The sequence below is a fragment of the Mustela erminea genome, chromosome 5 (genome assembly GCF_009829155.1).
Source record: "Mustela erminea isolate mMusErm1 chromosome 5, mMusErm1.Pri, whole genome shotgun sequence".
In the NCBI taxonomy this organism is placed as follows: Eukaryota; Metazoa; Chordata; class Mammalia; order Carnivora; family Mustelidae; genus Mustela; species Mustela erminea.
Window position 1 is genome coordinate 141859616 of NC_045618.1, and position 17841 is coordinate 141877456.

At 61.8% G+C, this 17841-nt stretch overlaps 1 protein-coding gene across 5 annotated transcripts in view; it reads right to left on the reverse strand.

Annotated features, from left to right (window-relative positions):
* CCDC85C (coiled-coil domain containing 85C) overlaps nt 1-17841 on the reverse strand; it is a 73210-nt gene that overhangs the window by 14109 nt on the left and 41260 nt on the right. For 3 of the 5 annotated variants that reach the window (XM_032345240.1, XM_032345237.1, XM_032345236.1), the window contains exon 2: nt 2366-2439. In XM_032345240.1, the coding sequence (XP_032201131.1) occupies nt 2366-2439 (74 nt within the window). The remainder of the gene's footprint in view (nt 1-2365; nt 2440-17841) is intronic. The other 2 variants (XM_032345239.1, XM_032345238.1) reach the window with 1 other exon arrangement.

The window sequence follows — 17841 nt, forward strand, 5'->3', positions numbered from 1 at the left end:
ACGGAGGAAGAGGCCGGAGAAGGGCCCTGGGTGCCCCGCCCCCCAGGACCCACACAAGCCCACATAACTACCATCACGGCAGCCTGCCTTCGAGAGTCTCCGTTCATTCAGGAGAAAGGAAAGTTCTATCAGGGAAATAAGAGACTTGGGGCCCATGTGGCGGGTCTGAGCTCCCAGCATTCGCCTGCGCATGGCCGTAAGCCAGGGAAAAGCTCGTTCTTGTGCCGAATCCCAACCGCCTGCAGCAGCAAGCCGGGATCCCGGCGAGGGCCTGCATCCCTCCGTCTGATAGACATCTTTCCCCAGCAGGCCAGGTGTGGGCACAGGAGGCCGACAGAACTTCTGCTGCTGCCTCGGGGCCACGACCCCACATCTGACCCCTGGGAGGAGGTCTGAGCAGGCATGGGGGAGGGGGAGGGGGGCGGGCAGGAAACCCACTGCCCAGGTAGCTGCCAGCCCCCAGATGCCCAGACACAGGCACCCTGACAACCTCCCCCTCCGTACATGTGGGCATGGGACCAGCGGACACAGCTATGGGGGGCCTCCCTTGTGACCCTGGGGTGCCCCTAGGCAAGATGGAGTAGAAGGGCCACCCCTCTGTGGCCTGAGCATTTCCCCCAAGTCCACGGCCAGGTCCACCACTGGTAACTGGGGTGTATTTTCCCAATGGGACAATGTGGCCAGGACAGCAGGGGCCATGGAGTCAGGGACACTCCTGTCTTCGTGGAAAAGAGGCCACAAGCAAGGCCCAGTTGGACCACAGAACAACACGGCAAATAGCACCCTGACCCCAGGGCTCGGGTGCTCACCCCGCTTCTACAAGGGAGCCGTGAGACAACAGGGAAAGACTCACAAGGCCACTGACCCGAGGCTTCGGGTCCAGATCGTGGTCCTAGCTTCCACTCTGCCGTCCAGTGGCTGCAGCGAGCAGGACGGGCACCTACTCCAAAGCAAAGGCCCCTGAGCCTTAACGACGGCCCCCACCACGCCCACTCCTCCTGGCACCACTTCAGCCTCTGCTCCCGCAGCCCAGTCCACACCCCATCCCCAACCCATGCCAGGCCCCTGTGGAATGGAAGGTGCCCCAGACCCCAGCCGGGTGAGACCCCAGCCCCCAGGAGCCAAGGGAGCCAGCATGCCAGTGGCCAAGCCCTTCTGCCACACAGGACTGAAAACCATATAAAGTTCCCAAACCAGCCTTGCAATTTGATGCCTGGCTCTACACCTGAGCGAGGGCGCGGCGGCGGCCGCGGGGATGTGGGGGTCGGGGGTGAACCATGCACTCTGCCCCATCCTGCTAGGCTCTGGGAACTGCCCCCAAGGCCCAGGCAGGGGCGAGGCACGGGGCAGCAGTGGTGGGGGCTGTGCTCCGTGCCGGGGCCCCGAGCCTCCCAGCAGCCGCCCAGCGGGCAGACAGGGTGCCGCAGGCTTCCGAGCAGGACAGCCAGGACAGCGGCGCCAAGCCTGCCGGTCGCCTAGCAACAGGGCCAGGCAGCTGAGCCCTCCCTAGGGTTGGTTCCCAGAGAAACGCTCTGGGCATTCTGGCCGCCACATATGGGGGGGTGGGGGGTATGGCAGGGGAGGGGGAGGGGAGATTAAGCCCAGGATGGGTACAAGGGAGAGGGAGGCTGAAGGGGCTGGCCGAGCCAGCTGGCCCGCCGGGACCTCGTGCAGGGCTGACTGCAGCCTCCCATCCCCGCCCCACCCACACCACAGAAGGCCCTCATCCTAACGGTCGTGACCCCTCTGTGCCAGCCACACTCAGCAGGACTACAGCCGCCTGTCCCCCCGTGCAGGCTGTCCCCCTGCCCGGCCCCGCTGCTGCACTGCCCTCATCCTCCGGCCTCTAACCCGCCGTCCCTGTGCTGCAGACGTGCTGGGGATGAGACAGAGCCTCATCTGCCTGTGGGCACCGGCCAGGCCCAGGAGGGAACAAGGTGCGCCCCAGATGGGACAGGATCAGCGTGGGGGAGCAGGGAGGTCTCCGTGTGGGTGACAGTGGGGGTGTGCCACCCGCTTCCCAGCCTCGATCTGCCTGCCTGAGGGCCAAAACAGCCCCTTGTTCAGCAACTGTGCGTTCCACACCATGTCTGGGACAGGCCCAGTGCTGGCCCCAAGAGCTCACAGACCACCGGGGGACACCCCAAGGCCATGGAGGGAGGATTAGGTCCATGACCCCCAAGTTCCAGGGGATGCCTCGGATGGCTGTGGGTCAGGTGGGCAGTTACGGGAGTGAGGGGGGAAGGAAGGCCCCAGTCAGCTGGGACATGGGTGGGCCCTGGAGTGGGGGCGGGGGGCAGGGCTCATGCTGGACCTCAGGGTGCAGTAAGCACTCTTGCCTGCAGTCTCCCCCCAGCCGGCCTACCTGTACGAGGGGCTTGTCCCCCTCCAGCAGCCTCACCTTGGTCTCCAGCTGCCTGATGTAGGTGGACGAGGGATCTGTAACGACACAAGTGGAGCACGTCAGTTGCAGCCAACTCGGTCTCCACTGAGACACCCACACGCCTGCCTGAAGCCTCCCGGCCAGGGTTACCAGGACCTGCAGGAAGGACGGGGGTTCCCTGCCTGTTCCCTTGGCCTCTGTGCTGCTTCACATCCAGAAAGTACTCCCCAGCATCCCCTGACGGGACCCTCACAGCCAGGGGGCAGCGCCCAGCAGGGCATGGGGTCCAGGGAGCCCCCTCCCCAGCACGGTGGGGAAAATGAGTCTGCTGAGCATACTGGGTCAGTATCCGGGGTTCCTCTGCTCCCCCCACACCTGACACACAGGAGCGTCTCAACAACCTGCAGCCGGAGGGGCTGTCCGTAGCGCAGGTGAGATGCCATCCTTCCTGACGGACTCTAAGAATGAGAGGAGCCAGGGGCCGGGGCCCGGGCCAAGCCAGTGACGCACTCCCCAACCACGCACCCCCAGTTTCGGAATGCGGCAGGGTTCCTGAAATCCACCCTCCCTCACCACACTGACCAGTTTTCCAAACCCATCAGACAGGCAGGCAAAACTCCACCACCCTAACTCCCAGATCAGCTCGGCCGGCAGAGGAGAAAAGCAAGGACCGAGTCACTCCAAGCCAGGCTGGGGTGAGGGGGACGACTGGGCTGGGACCCGAGGGCAACCAGGAACAGAGGGGCCCAGGGATGGATGCGGACCACGGGGCAGGGAAGGCGAGGCGACCAGACCATCTCGGCAGGTGCAGTCATGCAGGTGGGGCATCAGGTCCCAAGCCAGAGGCACGGGGCACCTCCGCGCCTGGTCTGCAGCCACCCAGTCTGGGACAGGCTAGGCGCCTCTGGTCCATACCAACACCTCACTGGAGCTCACACGGCCTACACTCCCGTCCACTGGGCCAGTCACGGCTCCACTCCTGCACCCACCTCCACCCGACAGGACACAGAGCCCATTACACCAGCCTTTTAGCTCAGGAGTCACCAGAATTTCGACCAAAGCCACCTCTCTACACCACAGCCTGGGGAGACGGACCCCACAGGACTTTGAACACACCGGGGTGGGCCAGGGGATGAGCGCTGTGCAAGGACGCGCTGGGCTATCATGCAGTGGCAGGAAAATGAAGACTCTGTCCATCCCGAGCACACAGCTGGCACAGCCAATGAGCCCAGGCCCTTGGGGACACGGATGTCGTGCCCCTCCCACTGGTGCTCACTGGCGGCCCCCTGCCCAGAATGCCATGACCTCACTCCACGGGGGCTCGGCCTGGGCCTCAGAGCTCCTGCCCATCGGGAAGGCCATTCTCTGAGGGCACCCCTGCTTTTGCACACAGGTGCCCCTCTGCCCAGTGAGCGACCTGCTGTGGGGCACTCTGTTATCCAAGGCCCCTCAGGAGCTCCGCCCACCCAGCGCTGGACCAGGCCCAGGAGCAGCAGCCCAGCCTGGGGCAGGAATTGGGGGCGGCCGGGCCCACCCACTAGCTGCTGGGGAATTACACAACCGGCTCCTCCTGCCCCAGGTCAGCACCAGTCAGCACTCAGGAATGCCGGGCCTTCTCGAGAGGGAGAAGGGCCACTCCCCACCAGGCCTGCCGCCCTCAGCCTCGGGGATGGCACTGGTAAGGATCTGGCAGCTGGGCTGGGGGTGGGGGGTTCCAGGGAACCCCCCACAGCAGGGAGCTGTGCCCCCCAAACCACCTCGCTGAGGCCCCAGCTCTACAGAGCTCCCGCTGACGGCCAGGAAATCACGGTTCTGAGAGCTGAAGGGGCTTGTTCACGGCACAACTCAGGGCAGCAGGAGGGTGACCCCAAGGGCCTCCCCGCTTGGACCCTGCGTGCATGCCTGGCAATCGGCAGATTCCACCTGACCAGGCGGGGGACCCTGGCCAGCCCGGTGGCCGCAGCTGTACAAAGGCCTTCCTCGCACCCTTCTCCAGCCAATGGTCCCCCAATCCATGCCCCGTGCCTGCCACCCCTGCCCACCCCAGGGCCTCCGTTCACTCAGCCAGCCGGGACGGACAAACACTTCTTCCCACATCGCTCCCATGAGAACGCGCCTGATGGGAAAGGCCTCATCGCTCGGTGTGCCAGGCCCCCCCGGGCACTGGGAGGGAGATGGGTGCAGCCTGGGTTCCCCACCTTTCTGGCTCCTCTGCGTGCTGTCCGCAAGAAGGGTTCCCTGGAACACCCACTGGGATAAAAGGACAAAAACGACGAAGATCCCTAGCTCTCTCACCTTCACACGTTAAGACAAGAAGACCCAAATACCTAGCAGACCCCTGCGTGGTCTCCCTCCGGGTGGGCCCAGTGGGGGAGGGGAGACCCACCACCCACCTGGCAAGGGTCCAGCAGACCTCCCCATTCTCCAGAGGAGGGGGCTAAGAGGGACAGTGTCCCCCACCTGCTGCCAGGTGAGCTGGGGAACCCCGGGCCCAGCCTGCCAGACCCTCTCCCCACCATCCAGCTCCGCCCCCACCCCCCTGTGGGTCGGTGCTCAGGACCCCAAGGGTCTGGCCGCTCTGAGCGGAGCTGACAGCATCGAGCCGTTGAGAGACACTGGTCCCAGAAAGAAGACAGGTTCCTGTGCACGCCTCTCTCCGGGATGCTGCACGACTGCCCAGTCCTCGGGCGCCACGACAAGCCGCCCCCCGCCACCCCGCTCTCCGCAGCCCCCACCATGGGCCCACGCTGCCAGGCACGGGAGAGGACCCAGGACAGGACAGGACCCTGTGTGCACCCCGGCCACTCACTCACTGCCCTGTGCGGCCACTGAGCCACTGGAAGAGGGGCCCGCTGCCCCCGCCCCCAGTTCCCTGATACAGGGACAGTTCTAGCTATCTGCTGCCAATTCCTCTGGGGTCAACAGGGAGCTCCCAGCATTTCCTTTCTCGGTCAGACTGCAGCCAGAGTCGTGGACTAGGCCGGAGTCAGCAGAGCCGGAGTCAACCGGCCCCGGCACCCTCACTGGGCAGCAGGCGGGTCTGACACACCGTGGGTCCCATCAGAGCAAGGGGGTCCCCCGGCCCCAGCAGGGTCCGCCACACTCCCCAGGATGGCAGTGAGGACAGAAGAGGGGAGGCCAAGGGCCGGAGCAAGGAGAAGGGGCAGAGGCAACGCCGTGGGGGACAAATGACCCCACATCAGCCCACGTGCCCACCCACGGCCGCCAGGGCCCAGGGGCCGGCTGTCCTCCCTCACAGGCCACATGCGGGCACCGGCTGAGGGGCTGTCCCTGACCCGCCGGATTCTGTCAGCCCCGAACCCCAAGCAGCTTCAGAGAACCAAGTCCACTTGAGACCATCGGGCTTCGGTGGGCTTTCCAAACCACAGGGGCAGTCAGGAAAGAAACATCTTAAATCACCCGGTGCTTCCAATGGCAACCATCCTAAAGAACGAATTCTAATAATAAAGACGGTGTAACGGCTGCGGCCAGAAATGGAAATAACTGTTTGTCTGGGAGCAGCGGAGGGTCCAGCTGTCACTCAGAAGATGTTCGGGAAGGTTCTCTTCTCGACAACACGGAAAAGCCTTCACAGGCCGGTGGAAAGCTCCGGACCCAAAGCAAGAGGTAGAACTGCTCTCAACGTGTACAGATACCTCTGCGTTGAAGTAAATTCCAGAAGGAGGCGCGCGGACATGTGGCCGGTGGTGCTCACAGGAGGGAACAAGGGGGCTTTTATTTATTCACACCCCTTCTCGTTAATTTTCAAATAATCTATTTCCAATATAGGGGGAAAGTCTTTCTTTTATAGAAAAGGAGAAAAGATTAAATTACGGCAATGGCGCGGTGCAGAGCCCCCCGGTGACACCACGGAAGCAGAAGGGTGGCCGGAGTCAGCCCATCAGAATTCTCCCAGCTCCGCTCTGGGGGCCCCTCCCAAGGCCCAGGGACAGCCGGGTGTGCCCATTCCCGGGGAGGTGAAGAAGATTCAGGGCTGCCTCCCCATGTCCCCATGTCCTAGAGGGGCCTCCTCTCTTTCTGCCACATGCAGCTCCCCAGACCAGGCTCTGACCCCTGCCCGGGGCCCTGGAGCCAGACCCCGGGCTACCCGTGGGTCAGAGCAGGTGTCCTGCGGCAGGGCAGGGTGGCTGCAAGACGGGCCTTCTGGGGCAGGGGTGGGAGGCCCCCGAGGGCTTCTCCCTGGGAGGATGATCCTTCCCAGCAGCCTTGGGCAACTCGTGATCCCACGGGGCGCCTCGGAGCCCCAGCCTCTCAGAGATGAGCGTGTAATTAAATTAATCCCAGGGTTTGCAGTGGCGAGGAACGGGGCCCCAAGGGAGGCATGCGTCATTTCCCGGCTTGGCTGCTTGCAGGGAAAATTAAAGAGGTGACTACAGAAGGGACCCCAGGATGGGCTGGCCAATGTGTCCCCTCAGACCCTCCCCAGGCCCCCCTGGACCAATTCTGGAGGAGTCACAATCCAGCTTCCATCTGGGCGGGGGAAGAGGGTGGCAGCAAGGGGCTGGGGCAGGCAATGCTCTTGCTTAAAGCGCCGGAACGTCAGCCCTCGCTTCGGTCTCCGAGGGGATCCTGTGTTCCCCGGGGAGGGAGGAGGGCCGTGCAGCCCACGGATGGGAGGGACTCACGGAGCCCGCAGGTCTGCGAGCTCCCCAGCCCCCTGCCCTCTCAGAGGCTGAGTCTGGGGCCAGGTCCCATCGCTCCGCACTCTGATATCCTGATGGCCTCCTCAGTAGGCAGCATGGTCGCAGCCTCCCTGTTAGTCCTCATGGTAAGAACTTGGCAGCCAGAGCAGGTCACGCCATCCCATTAGCCCCGGAAACCCTCCTTGCCAACTCCGCTCTAGGCACGTAGTAGCCTCTTGTGTGGGAAAAGCCTGAAGACCTAATAGGAAGGCATCGTGCCAAGGGTCAGTCTCCTAGCCTATAGGTTCCGGCCGGCAGCAGGCGCCCAGCCTGAAACAGCACCCACGGCCCGCACAGAGGACCCCGACATGGCACTGCCAGAGACACAGACGGCACAGCATCCTGGGTGCAAAGGGCAAGTGTCACTCAGAATGTCCCTCGGCAGCAACAGTGGCCACACCAGGAGCCCACGTCTCTGTCGGGATGAGGCAGGGGGTTCGGGTCCACACAGGGTATGGGGAAGGTGACCCCAGAAAGCCCAGGGGCAGGAGTGGGAGGCAAGGCAGGGACCAGAAGGAGCGGATGAAAGTAATTCCATTCTGCTGGGGAGTTTGCGGGGCTCAGCCTTACCCCCTGCACCAGGGCTCACTGGTGGGGGAGGCGCTGCTCACAGGGGACAGAGGGGCTAATTCCCAGCACTGCCCCATTAGGCAGTGGACAGGATGAGCTCCCAGAGTGGCAGGTGCCAGCAAGTTCCAGCAGGTGCCGCGGGCCGTGGACACAGAAGCAGGAAGTGCCACGGGGATCTGGGCAGAGTGCCAACCATGTCTGTCGCTCCTTAGGAGAAAGTAGGACAGCCCCCAACCCCACCAGAGGAAGAAGTGGGGGCCGGAGGGGGGTGCCACACAATGACGCACGGTGACACACGGGGCCTGACCCTCCCAGCTGCTTCCCCTTCTAAGCCCCCTCCTGCTTAACGAGGCTGCCCACAGGGTCTTGGGGACAGGCAGGCTTTGTGGTAGGTCATCAGCAGGACAGCCAGCGGCACCCGGCCTTGGGCCTCCGCCGTGGGGGTGGCTGACACTTCCCCGCCGCCACTCGGTGATTCAATTCCCTTCTTCTTCCACTTCGTTAAGAGGGGTCGGCTCAGGCCGGGGGCTCCATGGGGGCAGACGCGCCTCCTCGGACAAGGCCCCCTCATCATTCCCGGCTTCCATCTCTGTCCCCAGAGGACGGATAGGATTCCTGAAAGCATCTTCGTGACTCCTGAAAGCCGGCTTCTTCGCTTGCTCCCTTCTCCTCCCGAGCCCCCCGCCAGGACTCAGCCCCAGGGGGAAGGCAAGTGTCCACCAGTACCCGCAGGTCAGGTCGCGGAAGTCAAAACGTCACAGCAGGCCCGGGAGGTGGGGCAACTTCCAGACGAGGTAAGCGAGTCCCGGGGAGGTGAAGGTCATAGACCACGCAGGGGCCTCGCCTTCCCTCTGGCTCAGGGGCTCAGGGCAGCCCCGGGCTCTAGACAGCAGCAAAGGCCACACTTCCTGCAGCACCTGGTCCTGCTGGTGGGTGCTCGGTCCCCAAGTGGCTTCTGTCCCCCCAACCTTGCCCACAGGCCAGACTCAACAGGTCTTGGAGCTGCCTGCTCCAGCTGCCCTTGCCTCTGACCCAGCGCACTTCTAGGTGTCCCTCAGCAAGGCCCCAGACACGGATCCCGCAGAAGCTGGAAATGGTCCATCTCCTTAAAGGACTCGGAGGATGTTCTAACCCCAGCAACTCCCTGAACCCTGGGCCTCTGCTGGACAGAAACCCCTAGAACGCTGAAGGCTCCAGACACAGATGAGGAGGCAGGAGAAGCCACTTCCGACCCCATGGCCGTGTGCTCGCTCTGCCCCTCCCAGGAACTCTGCCAGGAGGGTGGCAGAAAGCCTGGCCTCCAGAGGAGGAAACAGAGGCTCACAGAGGGAATGGGTCTGCCCAAGCTCATAGAGCCGGTCCCCGGCAGGACCAGCAGTCACACCTGCTTGTCCAGGGGCATGGTCCCCCTCTGTGAGGATGCCTCCGCCCAATGAAGGAGCCGCAGGAATAACCACATTTGCTCCAGGGCAGAGAGCAGAGGTACAGCCGGGGGAGGGGGGCAGAGGGCAAGGAGGAGCTGACAAGGAGAAATCAGGGGCTCCATCCTGTAGGAGGAGGCATCTGAGCTGAGCCTTGAAGAGCACACAGGACTCTGACAGGCAGGTCGAGACAGTGGGGTGGAAGGCAAGTCTGAGCAGGGCACAGCAGAAGCAAAGGCACAGGGGTAGGACCGTGGCAGGCAGGCGCAGGAGCCTCAGAGCCGACCCCATTAGCGTCTGCTTCCTGGCACGCGCTGCGGCCCTGGAGATGTGGGCTGAACGTGAGACACGTATTATTTATGGATGAAGACAAGGGGGCTGAGGGAGGCATATCAGGGGAACATCAGATTCCCAGGAGGATGCCTCCAGGAGTGGCTGTACCGAGCCGGGCACCTTGGCCCCCACTGCCCCCTCCTCTGCTGGGCCGCCCACCCGAGCTGCCCTCAGACCCATACAGAGGCGCCTGGGCCGAGACAGCCAGTCACAAGCTCAGCATGGACTTGCAGGGCCCTAGACGCAGTTAAGAGTTCTCTCGCCCACACAGGGCATTGAGAAGGGAACCCGTCCTCCCCTGGGCACCCACAAATTCTACTGAGCATCTACCGGATGCCAGCAGGCACTGAGCAAAACCCCGACAGTCGCCCCTCATCCTCACAGCAAGCCGATGGGCTGGGCCCTGTTATCACTGGGCCCTGTTATCAGAGAGAGGTTAAGTACCAAGCCCCAAGTCACACAGTAAAAACACTGCCCAGCAGCCTCTGGCCAACAGGCTGGTACCCGACCCGTCCATGCCAAGACAGGCAGGATCACGGAAACCTTAGATCCCCCCAACGCAAGAGATGAAACGGAATGACCACAACAGGAGCCCCACCCTCTCCGTCCACGAAGGAAAGAAAATGAACGGGGGTGGGGGGGGCGCTGCGAAAAACAATTGCATTAATGAAAACGGGGAGCTCTCAGCCTCTCCTGAAACCCATGGCCGTCCCCTGGCTACCTACCTGCCCCTTTGCTGGCTCCATGCGAAGTCCCAGGGACCCCGGTGGATCAGCACCCTGCTTTTCAGGACCTCAGGAGTGCCTGGCGTTTAACTGCAGGGAAAACTACAACCCCCACCCCCACCACCATACTGCAAGGTCAAGGGGGCTGTGCCCAGCTTAGCTGATGGGAAACGTGCCCACTTTGGATCTGCTTGGTAGCCTCTGGTGCTCTTGGCCCAAACATTCAACCTCATCTCTCCGTCTAGTGCTTGGGAAACCTGGTCGTTCCAAATGAAACCGTGCCATTATTTCCAGCCAGAGGAGAAGAGGAAAAAAGAATCCCCTTCCTGTTAATTTCATGCCCAGAAATTAACCTGTGTGTGCCCGTGGCGGGCACTGTGAGTCTCCTCTCCCAGCAACCCCAATTCCACGCCGAATGATTGGAAGTTACGGAGAGAGGCCAAGAATGGAAGTCTACCAGCCTGTCCGGCAGGGTCGCCGAGCCACACAGGTCGAGGCCCATGCAGCTCAGTGGCTCCTGGCATAGCTCCACGTACCCTCCCTGGGGACTTTCTAACATCTGATCTCTTCCCCCGTGAGACCGACCATATTAGACTCCAGGGGAGGCTCCTGGATGTCCATGTGCATTTTAGATGCCCTCCAGGTAATTCTAACACACAAGTGAGGCCGGGAGCCCCTGATCCATGATCTATGCTGAGCGGTGACTGCCGAAACCGTCCGCCTCTCAGCTCCATCTCTGAGGGACCCCGTCGGGTCCTGATTATTAACTGGGGGGGGGGCCTAAAAACCCCTGCAAACACCGCCGAAATGCAGGGATTCGGACAGGGCTAAGGTACACAGGACTCACATCTGAAGTGGGGTGGGGAAAGATAAATATTTACTGAGCCCCACATCTACACACCAAGCCCCTTGGTAACAAGAAAGGGAGACCTCAACTAGTTTTGGGGGAAAGGAGGGGCTTTGTTTTTATCATTAGTTGTCAAGCAGGTGTCTCCTGAGTGCCAGGCCCTGCATGATGGGGCCAACTGTCCTTCAGAGGAGGCAGGAACAGTGGGGGAGGCGCTGGTGGGGGCAGGACACCAGGGGATTCCAGTCATGGGCAGAGGAGGCAATGTGTGGCCCACGGGGCCAGCCCAGGAAACTGGGAAAATCTAGGTGGGGCAGGGTCATCAGAGCCAGGAGGTCCCTATTCCCAGACAATAGGGAGCCAGGGGTAAGGCTGAGAGCTGTGACCCTGTGCATGAGAAGCAACACTGGGGCTCCAAGCCTAGGGAGCAAGAGAAGGTGGGGGCTCCCGGCGGTGACCTCAGGCAGCAGCATCCCCTCCAGAAAGGGCTTCCCTGATTCAGTGAAAACAAGAATAAATTATCACGAGCCAGCTGGTGGGGCTGCAGGAGTGGTGACCGTCCGGAGAGCTCCATGCGGAACGGACTCCATGGAAAGACGCCAAACCCCCGTGGTGGGGGCAGGGAGGGAGGAGAGGGGCAGACAGGAACCCAGAGAAGCTCGTAACCTGCCATGTGGCCCATGCGGCACTCTGCGCCCGCGGGGGAAAGACGGAGTGTCTCGTGAGCGGAGCTCCAGCCGCTGCCCGGCCACCATCGAGAACAAAATTGGATCCCAACCTCACACCACACACAGAAAGCAGCTCCAGCTGGGTCAGAGCGGGCTACGTGAAAGGACAGAGGGACAACTGGGGCTTTTCTGACACAGTCTGCAACATGTGGAACGGACCTTAACAACCCGATGCTCTAGGAAAGAAGTCGGTCCCAGAGGACCCCATTTGGTACGATTCCATGTGTCTGAAATGTCCAGAATAGGCAAGTTCACAGAGACAGAGAGTCGGTCGGCGGCAGCCAGGGACCGAGGGGAAGGGGGACTGGGGAGTGACAACGATCGGGTACAGCCTCTTTCTGGGGTGATAAAAACGCTCTGGAACTAGTTCCGATGGTTGCGCATCTCTGTGATTATACTCAACAATGCTCAAGTGTCATATATATACAAACCGTGTGAATTCTGTGTCAGTGCAGCAGTTATTAAAAAGGACAACTTCTGCTTCCAGGTAAAAAGGCTTTCTCCGTCAAGAAGCAAAAAGAACAGGGGTGCCTGGGTGGCTCAGTGGGTTAAGCCTCTGCCTACGGCTCAGGTCATGATCTCAGGGTCCTGAGATCGAGCCCCGCATCAGGCTCTCTGCTCAGCGGGGAGCCTGCTTCCTTCTCTCTCTCTCTACCTACCTGTGATCTCTATCTGTCAAATAAATAAATAAAATCTTAAAAAAAAAGAAAAAAGAAAAGAAAAGAAAGAAACAAAAAGCACAAACCATCAAAGGAAGCGCTGTCAGCCCCTGTTGCGGGAACATCACAGCCGCTCCCAACAGCAAACAGATCCGTGAGCACCGTCAGGAGGGCAGCGGCCGTCCGGGAAGGGCTGCGTGCAAGTCGGGCGCAGAGCGGACAGAGGGTCGCACGGACGACACACAATGCTCGTACGGATCAGTACGGGAGTCCGCAGGTACTGGGAGCAGAGTCTCCACAGAAGGTGAGTCACAAGGGGAAACCTGACAGGACACCTGATAGCACCTCATCAGAGAAATGCAAATGAAGACAGGAAGATGCCACTGCAGCCAAGGGAGCAGCAGAGAGTGTTACCGTGGGAATTCGGCGAGCGCTGAAGAACCAGGGGACGCAGGGTACCCCCCGGCGCGGCAGATCGGAGAGCCGCCCGGCGTGGCTGTGGGCTCTAGAAGCCGCACACGCCCCCAGGGAAGCCCGGCACGGGAGCAGGAGGACACAGGTAGAAGAGCATATCCCCAGCACCCACTACGACAGCAAAAAATTGGAAACCACCTAAATGTCTTCCCAGAAAACAGGAAAAACTGGTTTCAACCAACAACAAAACAGTAGAGGTAGAAACAAAGAGCTAGAGGTACCAACGGGGACAGGTCTCCGAAGCACAGTGGGGGCAAGTAGCGAAAGGCCATGTGCAGAAAGGACCTCGTTCCTACAAAGTCTCCCCGTCACACGTGGTTCATGGACCTGTGACGGACGAGAAGTAGAAAGCTCTGCAGGAGAGTGATGGGCACTGAACTCCAGGCTGAGGGTCTCTCGGGGGGATGGCGGGGACACAGGAGCCCCTCATCGACACCTGTGGCACTGTGTTTCCTGCAAGGAAAGGCTCTGGAGCGGACATGTATTCTTTAACAATCTCAGGAAGGTAGGCAGTGGAAAAATAGTTGCCTCATTATTGTCCAAGTTTCTTGCTTTTTGTAGAATTCCTAACCAAAAAAATAATAATAATAAATAATGCTTTTTAAGTAAAATGGAAAAAAGGCAGCACACAAACTCCTGGGCTCAGCACATCTCCCTCCCCGGCTCCTGGTGACCAGGCTGTCTCAGAAGACCCCCAAACGCCCCCGGCCCTGGGCTCCTTGGGGGCCCTCCCCACCCCATGGGAGCAGTCCAACCTCGGCAGGTCAGGAGCCCATCGGGAGGGGAGGGGTCCCCAGGATGGAGAGGCTGACAGGTGGAAGTCGCCCTCCTGCGCCTAGTGAGGGGACACTGCGCCCTTTGTCCCACCTGCTCTGCAGTCTCAGAGAAGCCCCTTCCTACTAGGCCCCTGAGAAGTGGAGCAGGAGTCCCGGATGTCCTGGGGGCTCCCTGGCAGGACAGGGGTGACTCAGAACCCCTCCAAGACGGCGTCCCTACAATTAGGTGGGGCAGCGAGGACCCGTCCAGTTCAATGATGCAGAGCTGGCGCAGGGGACAGCAGACCGAACTCCCGTTCCACATACAACCCCCAGCAGGACGACGACTGACGGGAGGGTCACAGGCTCAAGGCCATCACCGCTCCCCCAAGTCCTGGGGAGGTGGCGCCCCTCCTGCCACCGGAGGACCGAACAAACCCCTTCCGAGCCTGGAGTCTGTCGCAGAGAAAGACCCAGGCGGGCGACGCCAACAACAGCCACCGTGTGCCCGTGGCCTCGGCCGCCGAGGGTCCTGCAGGGACGAGGCAGAGTGGTGCGCGGAGGACCGCGGAGGGGCCCGTCCCCAGGAGCTCCGTCCACGTGGCCTTGACTTCCGCATGTGACGTCCCGGGGACTTGTTTGGGATTGAGATCGCAGCCCGGACTAGTGACATGTACTCAGCAGACAAGCGTCCCCACAAAGGTGCCCACACCTGAACCCCGGAGCCTGGGAGCCTGGGAGTGACCCCCCCCAGCGGCAGGGACTTGACAGAGGGGACGAAGGCTGCGGAACTCAAGGTGGGAGGGCCGCCTGGTCCATCCTGGGGGCCAAATGTTTACGCGGAGACAGAGCACTCCCCGCGGCGGTCCCAGGGTGGTGTGACCACGCACAGAGCGGGGAGGGAGGCCGGCTGTGGGCCCGGAGGGTGGTGAAGGGGTCCCCAGTGAGGACTGGATGGAAAGGCAGGAAAGCAGAGCCCTGCTCGGGCCTCCAGGAAGAGCGCGGCCCCCGCCAACACCCCGACCTCAGCCCTGGCGACCTCTGGAACCGAAGACAACACGTCTGTGCAAAGACACCAACGTGGGGTGTCTGTGACAACAGCCCCAGGAGCCGAGAATCGCGACTGTGACTCGCTGACTCACCCAGGCCCACGGACTCCACGTGTCACTTAAAAATAGGAGAAAAACCAAGCTTGGGAGGCTTGTGAGGTCTGAGAGAGGAAAGGGTCCGAAAGCTCCCAGGACAGGGCCGGGCGCAGAGCAGACACTCAGTAAACCAGGCCGTCCGCTCCACGCCTCACACGCAGACAGCGTGACCTTGATGGGAAGGAGGGGCGAGCGGAAGCTTCCCCGCCTCCAGGATGAGCCTGGGGACAGTGGTGCCACCTGGGGCCACGCCCACCTCCACGGGCTCACCCAGGCCTACAGCCTTGTTCCCAGATCTCAGCCAGGCTGGGGCGTCACCACAAACCTTAGAAAGTGGGGTATGAATCCGACTTAGCCCTGGGACCCTGCTAGGATATTTGAAGCAAACAGAGTCCTCTTTGGTTATAAAGCCAACCGTCCTGCCTGCCAGGCACCTGGTCACCCCAGGTCGCTGAGCACAGGCCAGGGGTGGGCTCCTCAGTGGAAGAGTGATCTCCCCTGGCAGACGCAGAGACAAAGGTCAGGAGAGGAGGGGGGCCAGCGGGGCCTCTCTGTAATCACAGCTGTGTGACCTCGCACTAAGTCATCAACGTCTCTGAGCCTCTGCACCGGCCTCTGATAAGGAAGGAGTGATGCCCCCACCACGGGCTGCCAGGAGGACTCTGGAATATGCAAGCCACGCCATGGCAGCTCGGGAACTTGGAGGGCGGTTGACAATCTCCTCACAGGTCCTTCCACAGCCTTTCCAAGCACAAGCTTGGAGTTCGAGTCCCCTCGTGGCACTTAAGCAAGGGACATCCCCTGAGGTCTGGGGGTCACCATCTCAGAGGGACACCCCGCTCTCAGAGCTATCCTTTGGAGGAAGACCACACTGGGGGTCCCACCAGGGTGGCACCTGGTGATTCTGGGACTGTGTGCTGAGCACCTGCAGGCAGACCCCAATTCCCCCGCCCCCCCCACTGACCTGGGACCACCGGGGCAGTCTTGCTCCTGTTGCCCCATGGAGCTGTCCCTACTGCTTTCCGCCCAGCGGTACCCTCCCCGGTGCTGCTCCTCCTCTACCCCTTCCTGGAGGGCTGCTCGGCCCCACACGACAGCCCTCCCACGCAACTCTGGAGAGACCCCCAGCCCCCCCAGCCTCGGCAGGCCAGGCCCCACCTAAACATGCAGAGCCCAGGCAGAGTCCAAAGCAGGGCAGCGTCACACACCAAGCCTCCTGGGGTCTGGGGACTGTCAGCAAACCTCACCCCCTTGCACCCTGCTCTTGATCCTCGAAGCCCCGCCCTGAGACAAAGTGGAAATCATCAGCCTTTTCCGCAGGGTCCAACACCCACCAGGGGCTGGGAGACGTGCCCAGGGAGGCTTGTCGCTGTAAGAAGGGCACACAGGCACCCAGCAGGCACCTGTGGTCAGGGATGCACTCAGAGCACTGGGGGCCTAAGCTCCAGTTCCGGCTGTGTTACCACTTGCTGTGTGGCCCTGGGTGGGCCCCTGCCCTCCCTGGGACCCGGAACACCCCTCTGGACAACGAGGACGGTGAAAGCCTCCAAGGGCCCTTCGAACGCAGGTAGGCACGGGTGGGCGTGGTGGGCAAGGTGGAGGCCACTGCTGCACGCCACCTGCCCGCGCAGCTGTGTTTCTTGAAGGACGATTGGGAAAAGAACAGACCCGAAGGTCAGGAGACCAGGTGCCTGGGTGAGGCCAATGTTTGGTTACTAACTAGAATAAACATGCCTCCGTCTTGCGGAGGAAGCTCCACCCCCTCCACGGCCAGCCTCCCTCCCCTCAGCTGGGGAAGCGCCAGGAGGAAGGCAGGCAGCGGGGTGGGGCACGAAGGAATATGTCATCACTCCCACAGGTGACAGGTGACAGCTGGCCACCAGGAACTGCCCCACAACCAACTCCAGGTCTCAGCAGAAGAACAGCACAAGGCCTGGCAAGGGACCCCGACGGGAACTTGGTTGGGGGTGGGGGTCAGGACAAGGAGGCCTTCAAGGTCAGCCTGTCCAGCCTCCCCTTCTGACGTCAGGGTGAACCAGGGTCCCCAAACTATCCACCCCACTTGTCTGAGGTCACAAGCCATCCGTGGCACGGCCAGGACAAGAACAGGCACCCCAGGCGCCACAGTGACCCTATGAGGACAGTCACATTCCAACTCCCTCTCCTCCCTGGCCGGCAGCCAGCGGTCTGTCCCAGGCAAGGTGACCATGACAATCCTAATGAGAGCTGGGGACTACAACCACATTGGATAAAATAGAATCCCTGTGTCCACACTGATAAAAACGACATGCACACACGCCCGCATGGAGACGGGGGAGGCCCTCCTGGCAGAGCGCCGACAGCTAAGTAGAGAGGGGAAGAGGGAGCCAGAAGTCACCCCTCACAAGCCAGAGCGGCACCCAGTGCAGGCGCGCGAGGGTCCGGTGAGGACCAGGCACCGCCGTCTCAACGCGCCCCCATGGGTTACCGATGAGTCTCAAAGATCTACTGTGCTCGCCTCGCAGTGCGGAGACGGTCTGGAAACCTCAGAACCCGACGGACCAAGTCCACTGGGACCGGTGACGGCACAGGCCAGGTGCGTCCCGACCGGACGTGCGATCCCTCGGCGTCCCCGCCCGTGGTTTCTGCCCCAAACCCACACACTCTGACTCCAATCGCAAGGCAACGTGAGACACACCAAACACCCGGCAGGTCCCCGCTCCTCAAAACCTCGGAGGAAACGTCACAGGACGGCTCCGCGGGGAAGAGGCTGAAGAGAGCGCATGGTGTGCGGCTTGGGACGGGGCCGGATCCACAGAGCTCCGCGTCCGCAAGCAGCGTGGGCGCTCCTCCTGCTCGCGAGGACCCCCGGGAGGTCGCCCCGTGAGTGAACGCAAGCGTTTGTTCGGGAAAAGCAGTGCACGCACCCAGCAACGACGATCTTTAGCACCACATGGCCACGTGCCCGGAGGTACCTGGGAGCCCCGGCAAGAGCCCCGACGCCAGCCGCACCTGCGCCCAGCCCGAGGCTGACGGCCCAGCATGGAAACCAGTCCGGGGGACACCAGGGAGCAGCCAGTCCATCAGGCGACCATCCGTGTTTGCCCCACAACAGGTGA